Genomic DNA, 10,418 nt, shown 5'->3' with positions numbered 1-10,418 from the left:
CAGGAGCAAGCGGATGGCGGTGGGTGCTCCATAGAACTGGTTAATTTTTAACCTCTCCACTGTTTCCCAGTAGCGGCCTGGAATGGAAACAGGGCCAGTAACCATCCACACAGGTCCTCCCAGCCGGAGACCAAGATAGAGGGAGAGGAGGTGAGAGCAAGGGCTCTCTAGCAGTGTTTGGACCCTCAGCCAAGCAAATCCCACGCTGAGAAGGACTAAAGCAGTCCAGGAGCAGCAGTGGCCCCTTTTCTTCCGCATCGCCTAGCTTGCTCTGCTGCAGGGAGGGACAGGGAGAAACAGCTTTACGCCTGGAGAAGCAGCAGTGGCTTCCTAACCAGAGGGAAAGACTCTTCCCCTCACAGCTCTCCAACGGGCACAGCCTGCAGTCTGCTCCTGTGGCAGCAGAACCATTGCTGCCTATGTCCTGGCATCAAGCCACCAGCTCCCTGCCTGCTGTGCGTCTCGCAGGGTGGCTGTGGCATGTCCCCAGCTCCCCCAAGGCACCTTCTCACTCACCAGGGTTAGGATGGATGGGAGTGCTCTCAAACAGGACTGTGGTGCCACCATTGCAGAGGGGGCCGTAGACCACATAGGTGTGCCCTGTGATCCAGCCAATGTCTGCCACGCAGCCAAAGACATCCCTGTCCTGGTAGTCGAACACGTACTGTGCAAGAGAGGAGAGGCGGTGAGGGGTACAGCCTGGGCCTGCCCTTCCGGCAGGGGGGGACAACCGGGAGCAGTGTACCCTCTCTCAGCCCTTACGTTATTGCATCCTTATATCTCCCCACCAACCCTGCAGGGAGACCTTCCTGCAGAGAGTTTTTTAAAACGTTATCAGAAAAAATTAAAATGTCAGGTACTTTATGAAGGTGCAGGAGGAGAGTGACACTTTAAAAAAAAAAAAAAAAGCACAGACAAATTTTCTCTTTTCCAAAGGAGCGTGCTTGCTACAGCCTTTCTTTCCTTCTGCTGGTGTCTAGACAAGGCCGATTCAAGTATCCCGTAGCATCAAAACAAGAGAACTTTCAAGGTGAGGATGGTCCCTCCACACCTACATGACCACATGGAAGGAGAGGAGTTGTAGGCCAGGGCAGTGGGGTGGAGAACTCCATGAGCCACCCCAAGGCACTGCTGGGCTCCGAACGCACAGTAAACACTCTGGAAAACCCGGAGCTCAGCAAGGAACCCAGCATGGGAGCAGTGAGGCAGCAAGCAGAGGGACCGTGAGATGCCTCAGCCCAGAGCTTGCCCACAGGAGCTGGCACCTCTCTGCCTCAGCTGGAGGAGTGCAGCCCTGTGCCTACAGGCAGGCAGAATGCAGAACAAGCTCTTCTTCCCACTGCCCCATTTCTTCCTCAGGAGACCCTTGACTGCAAGGTTGGAGTGTGAGGGAACGATGCCTGCCCTGTGCAGGGCAGAACTGAGTGCCATCAGACTGGGACCAATATGTCCAGCTTCCCCAAGCGCTCTCCTTTGTTTCCTTTACTCAGCTCCAGGAAGGCTCCCCAGGGACCGGTCTCCCCCTAGCCCATCACTTCTTGCCCTCTGCTCTGGCATCTGCTGTTTCGGACCTTCCCGTCTCTTCCTGCAGCTCCCGGCCTGCAGGCTGCCAACTGGGGACTCCAGGGCCTCAAGTGCTCCAGGGTGCTCGTCATGGAAACTTCCCCTGCTTGCCCTGTCTCTTTTTAACTGAGCAGTGAATTATGACAGCAGCACTCTGCCCCATCCAACTGAGAGATCTGAACGTGCCAGCCCTGCGTTGCAGTTTCCAGCGCTCCTGAGTGCTAACATGGCCACAGGCTGCTTGCTCCCTGCATTGCCATTCTGGGATGGCAGCCCTGGCTCTTTCAAACCAGCTCTGATGATCTCAAGAGCGTCACGCATCAAGCTGGGCACCGCTTTACGGACACCTTAGCTCACAGGAAAACCAAGGGCTTCCACACACCCCCTGCGCACACCCCAGGAGGTCTGGCCTCCAGCACTCATGGCTGACAGAGAAGACCCAGCCAGCCCTGAGCTAGCTGTCTGTGCATGGTCTGAGGCACTACTGAAATTCTGTCGTGCATAGGGAGGTACAGACCCAAAGCTAAGGGGCTAATCAGAGAGGAACTCCCTCTTCCAGAGGATCCCATATAATGTCTCAGGAAATGTCCTTCACAAAAAAGTTCTGCTGTGCTCAGTGCCCTTTTATCCAGCTCTGTTGGAGTTTGCTTTGGGCATGCTAGGGGTTAAAGGCTTTCCTCTTCCCAAAGATGACCCACACTCTTCTGGTGTAGACCCTTTGTCTTGAGGGCACTTATCAGCTTTTACAGATATCCTTAAATGTCCCCCATCTAGAAGCACTGCCTTCAATCTCCCACCTGAGTTGGGGTAGTTACACTTAGGGAAAGCTAGCCAGAGGTTTTAGGAGCAAATTGGCTTCTTCGTCCTCGCCCAGTAATATAAAATTACCCTTGCAAGGCTGAGAAAGCTAAGAAGGTAGCTCAGAGGAGTACGTGTTTGGGAAGCCCTGCTCTGGAGCGTGTTGCTCTTCCCCACTACCTGTTTGCAGATGTGCTCTACTGGGCTGATGCCCCAGGAGGACTTTCCAGAAGCGTTGCTCTGGATAAAGACGAGCTCACAGTGCAACAAGGCAGCACATCTATTCCCCACACTGCCTGTGAACTGCTAGCTCATGAGCGCTCTGTGGCTGCAATCCATTACCTTGTGTGTGAGAGCAGCAAACAGCAAGTAACCAGCTTGGGAATGAACCAGACCCTTGGGTTTGCCAGTACTTCCTGATGTGTAGAGAAGGAACAACATGTCTTCGCTGTCCATGGCAGCAGGCTCACAGCATGCATCCTCCTTCGTCATCTCCTGCAGGAGACAGCACAGCAGTTATCTCTTGGGGTCTCACAGGCTTCCCTGTGTTGTCCTTTCACCCACTTGCACACCTTTCCCCCAAGCCTCCCTCCGAGCACCTGTGCCACCTTGCTCCCCCCATACCATCCTCCCCACCTCTGCACCTCTGCTCCCATTGCTCGCCAGCCTGAACGCTCTTTCGCCTTGCTGCGCTGACAAACGTTCTCCTCAGCCAGAGCAGACACGCTGAATAAGAGGCAGCTATTTTTATGCTGCTGCTGCTGCTACTCTGACCCACACAGAAGTTTTCCAGGAAACCTTTCTGGTGCTAATTGTTTGCAGATGGGACGAGCAGAGACAGGGAGACCTCTGCGCGGCTCCAGGGAGCTAACAAAAATGCACAGCAGGCGCTCACCTCTTCAGAAACAGTGCTCCATGCTGGCAGCCTGGCCATCCTGCGTGCCACGAGTAACGGGCACGTGAGCAACCTCACTGCCTGCTTCCTTGGACACTGGCTGCCAGCAGCGCTCACAGAGGGTGCCAGGCCTGCGGGCAGAGCGGTGTGTGACAGTGCAGTGACAGTCCAAGGCTGCACTCACAGTGTGTCAGCCTGTGTCTGGGGTGTTTCTAGCCCCTGGCGCACCCTGCTGTGAGCTCTGCTTTGCACCACCTGCCCCAACAGTACAGGGCTGGTGCTGTGGTCAGAGCCACCAGTTACCCCTCCTGATGGTTCCTGGGACTCTCCTAAACTTGTGTGCAGCTCCAGCTGCCACTACTGCTGTAGGACGATGCCCCTACATCGTGTCAATGCCAGCAAAACTGTCATGGCTATCCAGGACCTTCTCTCCACCCCCCATCCCTGCTCCCAGAGTGGACACATTGCCCAGGGGAAGCAGCAGTAGTGCCGGGCAGCCTCTCACCTCCTCCAGTGGGACATCCAGGGCTGTCATGGGAATCTTGCTGTCAGTTCTCATGGAAACCAGAACCCGTTTCACTCCTGGGCACTGCTTCACAGCCTGGTCTACTGTCTTCTTTAGCTCAATAACCTTGCCACCTCTCAGCCCCTGGTTCACTGTGATCACCGTCTCTGACTGTGCTGCAGAAGGCAAAAGAGCTGCATAAGCAGCTCTGTCCTGTTCTATCAATCACACAGCAGTCTGGCTCTACCGTGACCACGCACCTCTCCCTCTGTCTCCCAGCCCCCATTACTTGTGTCCACCATCTAACCAGCAGCTTTGCCATCCTGGTTTCCCATTCATTCATGCCTGTGTTGCATCCACTCAGAGGAGACGCTGTATCCCAGCCCTTCAGTGCCTTGGATGAAGGAGAGAACCAGGCCATCCCATGGGCTGAAAGATATTTAGTGAGCTCATGCCATTTCCTGAGGTGCTAATCCCTGCTCCATGGCCATATATCATGGCACGACACCCTCAGTTAGCCCAGGGAGCCTGGCTCGGAAGAGCTTTGCCATCAGCACAATCCTGAGCCCCCCCCAGCTGCCAAACCAACAAGCTCAGCACTGTGCCCAAAGCGAAGCACTGGACGTGTCCCTGTTACCCACTGGCTCTTACCATCTCGAATCCTATCTGCTAAGGACTCTGCACTGAACCCGGCGAACACCACAGCGTGCACAGCCCCGATGCGGGCACAGGCCAGCATGCTAGCCACCGCCAGCGGGCACGGGGGCATGTAGATTGTCACCCTGTCACCCCGTTTCACCCCTTGCCGTTTCAAGGTGTTTCCCAGGCGGCACGTCAGCTCCAGCAGTTCCCTGCCCAAAGAAGCAATGGCACAGTTAGAGACTTTCTTGCAGATCTTAGCCGCGTGCATAGAGATGGGGGGACCTCAGAGTCACAGGTATGCGGCTTACATCCCTACGCACCCTAAGCCCCAACACCGGAAATCCATGGCAGAGCTGTAAAATGTCAGTGGGAACAAAAGGAGAAGACAGTCACTAACATGAGACGTTATTTATGGAAAAGAAATAAATCAGAATGGCCTCTGTACAGAGCCTGACACTCTCCCTGGCCAGCATGAGGAAAAAGCCATAGGGCCAGCAATGGCCACTGGCAATTCCTGTGGCTCAGCAAACCCACACCACCTCAGGTGACTTTCCAATGACAACCTGCACATCTCTCATGAGCAACACACTCTACCCTGCAATGCTGGAGGCTATGCATGAGAAGTTAGGTATCTTCTCCCATGAAAACAAGGCTTCATGCTTTGCTAAAGCTGGGAAGAGCTTGGGCCCACCAGTGAGAACAGCAGCCGTAGGAAAGCAGTGGGCAAAACTATGCCTCTCCTGAGGAGCGTCCCTCCCAGACACCACTGTCGGTGACTCATCTCATGGAAGGGCTCTCCACGCAGGGAGATTGGCAGGGGTGAATAGTCATGTTTGTCACATGAGGTCTGGAGTCAGAGAGGACAGAGGGACTCATTCTGTGTGCAGAGGGATTTAAGTGGATTCTGTGGCGGAGACTCAGAGAGCAGGGAAATTGAGTTGGAAGGTGGGGGGCCCTAGACCAACCTAGCAGGGCTGGACAGGCAGTCCCCCCGGAGAGCCAAACCCAGCAGCATTGCTGATGTGCAGATGAGCATGGGACTTCCCAGCACCCATGCAGCTGTGAAGGTGGCCTCTCTTGCAGACTATTTACCTGCAAGTTTGGACACCAGGGACCTTGCTGGGAAGACAGACATGTGACTTTCCCATGTGGTCTTACCCCAAAGCATTGCAGTACTGCCGTGAGGGGCTCCATCTGCCTCCCCAGCTAGGTAGGGACCCCTTGGCGCCCAGAGAGTTAATCAGGAGGAAGGCTGAAGTCTCAGATCAGCACAGGCAAGCCAGCAGCCACCATACTGTTGATCTATCTATGTGAAGGGATTATGCATCCCCTCACATGTTGCACATCAGCAGATCAGCCTGTTGGAGTGTTCATGCACCCTTCAGTGCCTCTCTTGTACGCTCAGAGGTAAGTACTGACCTGTACGTGACCCGCACCTCCGCTCCTGGTTCATCCTTCTCCCAGATTAAGGCCACTTTGTCTGGGGCCACATGGACATGTCGGTCCAGACAATTCACTGAAAAAAACCAACACGGTCTCATTGCCAGAGGAATCCTTAGTACCTCTTGACTCCATAAAACCAGCACTGGCAGTCCCATTTTCAGACCAGAGTCAGGGCTATTTGTGAGCCTTCTCAGCATTAGCCTTGTGCATCCACTGAAACAATCTTTGTGGATACCAGCTGACAGACCACAAGCAGCGTCCCAAGCCTGTTACACTCCTCACCACTCCAATACCTACCAATCCCCACTGTCAGCTTCCCCCTTAATTGCAACCTAACACAGTCCAGAGCAGAAACTGCCTGAAGTCCCTTTGGAGGTCACATACCCAATGCCCTCTGTGGGCCTGGCAAACATTAACTCAGCCATCATTCCACCCAGCACTGCCTTGCAGCTGCCTCTGGGGTGGACCAGGGCAGTTTTTTAGTGGTGGTGCTGCTAAATAACAAATGTAGGACAAAGCAAAGCAAAACTCTGCGCAGGAAGGCTACAGGGTGCATTTGTCCAAGATGGAAGAGAACCAGGGCTGGGAGTGCACAGCACCTGGCTTTCCAGGGACATGGTAGGCTGAGGCTTTGGCTGTAATTCTTCCGAGAAAAGTTTCCCACGTTGCTGGCAGCTGCAGTTTCCTCAGAAGCCTCGTTCCACTCTGTGTTTTCCTTAAACCTGCTACTGAAGTCATGGGATGATGCAGCAGCCCCACTTTGCATGCCAAAATGCCTTTTTCTCCTGACCATTTCTAGTTTTCCAGAAGAAAAAGAAACAAAAACATAAGGGGGAAGAGTAGGATCTCAAATCCCAAAGGTAAATAACTCCCGCTCTCCTGCCCAAATGGACTACATAAGCCCTGATTTCTGAGAGGTCTGTCTCGAAATTTGAACACTGGGACCAACAGCGCTGAGAGCAGGACACAGCATCACCAGTCCCTATGCCTTCCCCTGGTAGACCCCTAGGGCAGTAGCCCCAGCACACAGAAGAAGAGCCTCCCACAGCTGTCGGGACTTGCAGTACCGCTCATTGCTCCTGTATTTTGCTTTCCATAGATATATACTGCCTTCGCTGGGCAGGGATGACCTAGTGCAACGCTGCCTGCTGAATGCATGGGGTCCAGTGCTTTTGCCTGTGGTCCTGCAGAATGGAGCCGCTGAGCTGCTGCGGGATCCATGGATCCATGGAGGCTGAGGCGGAGCAGCCTGGCTTCCAGCACACCCCGATCCAACTGCAACCCCTCCAGCAAGACCTAGTTGCTCCTTTAGGACCAGACACATCCTTACACTGCAGCCCCTGCAGGATCAACCAGACCTTTCAGGGAATCCCTTGCTCCAACCCTTTAACTCTGTGCTCCTCCAATCTGGTCCTGGAGGCCAAAGCCCTTCACAGAGAGGCACCCACAGGCACTTGGTGGGCTCCCATGTCCATCTCCCTCCTTTCCTTACCTGCCACATTCAGTCGCCCACCCAGGAACCAGGAGACCTTGCCCTGGCGCAGGTCGCAGTCCTGGACAGAGTGGAAGGGGGTGATCCAGGTGAGACGGCTCCTCCCTAGTGCTCCCCAGAAGGCATCCCCCTGCTCCACTGACATCTTGTACAAGCCCTGGTGGTCCTTGGGTCCAGGGAAGGCGAGGGCTTCAGGCATGTAGGCGGTGAGGGGCCCGTGGCTCCAGGCTCGGGCAGCCACTGACCCAGGGGGGCATCTCGGAGCCTGAGGAAGAGCTTTAGGGCAGCAAGTCCTGGCCAGCAGCCTGGCCATCATTGTGGGGTGCCTGCTTCTGACCAAGGAGATGGGTGCCTAGAGCCTTTGTGGCCACTTGGGACACCTGGCCCAGGCAAGATGTGCCCCTGTGGGAGCAGGGTCTATGTCACCCTGGGCAGACCAGGCACAAAGCTCCCCTGCGCAGGGAGCCCTGGTGCCCCTTCTCCCCCGTCTCGCTCCTCTCCTCCTCTCTCACAGGCAAAAGAAATTCAATCCCTTTAAGGGAGGGGAAAGGGGTGGGCTGTAGAAATATTTGACTGAAAATAACCTTCATGCTAATCTGGGTCCTGACAGCAGCTCTTGAACGGGAGCCAGGTTCAGCGAGTGCCTGGGATCCCTGTGGGGACTGAGGTGCCCAAGCCACGTTCTACCAGCCTGGTCCCATTCCCACTTGCCCAGGGCTGTACTGCATCCCCAGACCTCTCTGCTTCACCCCTGCTCACCTCCTTCCACTCATCCCCATCCCCTTGCTCCCCACAGCCCCCCACTGCAGCCCCCCAGTCCTCCACCACCAACGAGGGCAGCCTGGAGCAGCTCACCTGTGAAAGTTAGGGTCCCCTCCATGCTAGCCGTGGGTGATGGGACCACCCCTTTCCCAGAATTCATGCCCATTCCCTGCAAGGCACTAGACTGTGGTGTCTCCGGTGGGCCAAAGAAGGTTTTTCTCTTGCAGCTGTCAGCTGTAGTTGACAGCTTGCAGCTGTCAGCTGCAAGAGGGGAATATCGCATCTCACCCCACCTTGCTGCTGGGCAGCTGTGAGAGATGTCCCCTCTGGCAAGCTGGGCTGGGATCTCTGCCTCCTCCCAAACACTGCAGACCTCTCTGTACTACAGGGTGGACTCAGAGCACTAAATGAGGCCAAGGTGAAGCAGAAGGTGGTGGCTTGCCATGAAACACTGCAGCCCATTACCCACACTGAGACGTCCCACCACGCACTGTAGCAGAGCTAAGCTGCCTCTCTGCCTCTGAAAAGCATTTTTTTCTGCCTTCCTTTTCTTCAGGCCCTATATAGATAGTGGGTTTTAAGGCAGAGCTTATTTACTAGGTGCTCCTCCCTTCCCAGAGGGCACAAGAGAAGAGTAGAATAAGGCTCCCCCTGCAAGCAGGGCTGTTGTTGGCCAGGCACACCGATGGGGTCAACAGCAGGAGGAGAGGGTTGGTAGATCTCCTCTTTGCTCTTCACAGTGTGACACTACTTGTGGTCTGCAGGTCACATTTGGTGAACAGACTGGACACCAGTATGACAAACAGGCAGTATTTGATGGCAGGTGCAGTCATCCCAGACCACGCAATTGTTCTCTATCAGACAGAGCTAGGTGAGGACCTATGAGGGCTCTGTCCCCCCAGGGAAGTGCAGTCCTGTGGGCTTAACAGCCTCTCCACAAAGTCAAGTTGAAGCAGCCTTGTTGTTCCACAAGCAAAGTATCTCATTTCCTATGCACATCTGATCTGATTTTTGCCCTGTAAGACATTAGATTTTTCCATCAGACCACCCCCGGGTGCCCTTAGCAGGGCAGGCAAATCTCAGCTCCTTCTCTGATGACTCAGTATGAGCTCCCGCTACTTTCAAATCAGAGCTCGCCTTGCTGGAAAACCCCGTCAGTGCCCTTCTTTCTCAACAAGCTTCCTTGCACTTGCAGTGTCTGGCTGCCACCTCCACTCCTCGGGACAGCTGGGCCCTGCAGCCTGCTCCTGGCAGAGAGACTGAGCCTGTCTGAAGGCCTGCCCAGCTCCCTAACGCCAGGGCACCTGTGATACAGGGTGACTCAAAGCACCAGGGTTGTTCTGGATGCTAAAGTGACTTGTCCTCTGGCCAGTTGTATGCCATGTTGCCTAAATTCTGCTCCAGGTAGAAGCACACCCCTTTCAGCTTTGTCTTTCACCACAAAGGGAGAGCAGCACCCAAGTCCCATCTTCTCCATGCCTGGGTGGGGAGGAAGGTGCAGACCTCTTTCTAGCGACAGCCCAATGTCCAACCCTCTCTCAACTTTGGCTGAATTCTCTCTCCTTGAACATCGGTGACCGGACTCATACACAGTATTCCTGTTTAGTTTTATTCTTGTTCATATCTTTACAGAAAATGGCACATAAATCACAGATGCTGGATGACTAGAAGTTGTTACAGCTCCATATCTCAAACACCTCAATACTGAATTCTTTTCTCACTGTATATACATTATTTACACACCATGGGCTATCATCTAACACGTCAAACGATCTGGGGACAAAGACAAACAGGGGCTGGATGGAGGGGCTGAACCTTTGACAGAAGAAAAACAGTAGCTCTGGGGAAAGGGTGCTCACAGCTGAAAGCAGGACAGAAAGGGTCATCTGGAAGTCACTGTCCTACAGCTTTCGGGGAGGGGAATAGTGCCTTACCAGGATGGGAAGGTGATGGTACCACGGAGCGGGTTTGGCTGTGTGGGTCTGCATGTGCTCATGTAGGGCCAGCTGGGAGACATATGTACACATTATGGGGTGTATTGGGGTGGATGTGCATGGCTGTCATTCCCTTTAACACTCAGAGGGCGAGCTGGACAAATTTAATTCAATAAATACATTGGGCAGACATTGTCATCTCGCCTGGAATAATGTATTCAGTAAACAAATTCACCATTCGGCCCCTCCGCAGGGTGCAGGGCTTTGGTGTTTGGGGCAGAGTCAGACCTGGCTGTGGTGGCCAGCCCAGTGGGAGCCAGCGACATGGGCTGGGGCCACCTCGAGCTGCCGGACAGGACCAGGGTGTGGCACCCCTGGGCGAAA

General features: G+C 54.5%; 1 protein-coding gene across 1 annotated transcript in view; it reads right to left on the bottom strand.

The window, feature by feature from the left end:
- Positions 1–7,651, bottom strand: part of LOC104288252 (acetyl-coenzyme A synthetase 2-like, mitochondrial) — an 11,267-nt gene extending 3,616 nt beyond the window's left edge. Inside the window, 7 exon segments of the mRNA XM_009887026.1 lie at positions 3–77; positions 517–664; positions 2,704–2,856; positions 3,762–3,937; positions 4,413–4,612; positions 5,823–5,919; positions 7,339–7,651. Coding sequence (XP_009885328.1) covers positions 3–77; positions 517–664; positions 2,704–2,856; positions 3,762–3,937; positions 4,413–4,612; positions 5,823–5,919; positions 7,339–7,651 — 1,162 coding nt within the window.
- Positions 7,652–10,418: the final 2,767 nt, after the last annotated feature.

The sequence above is a fragment of the Charadrius vociferus genome, unplaced genomic scaffold, assembly GCF_000708025.1.
Source record: "Charadrius vociferus isolate BGI_N301 unplaced genomic scaffold, ASM70802v2 scaffold14, whole genome shotgun sequence".
Taxonomy (NCBI): domain Eukaryota; kingdom Metazoa; phylum Chordata; class Aves; order Charadriiformes; family Charadriidae; genus Charadrius; species Charadrius vociferus.
Note: the sequence above shows the minus strand (reverse complement) of the source record. Positions and strands in the feature narration are given on the sequence as shown.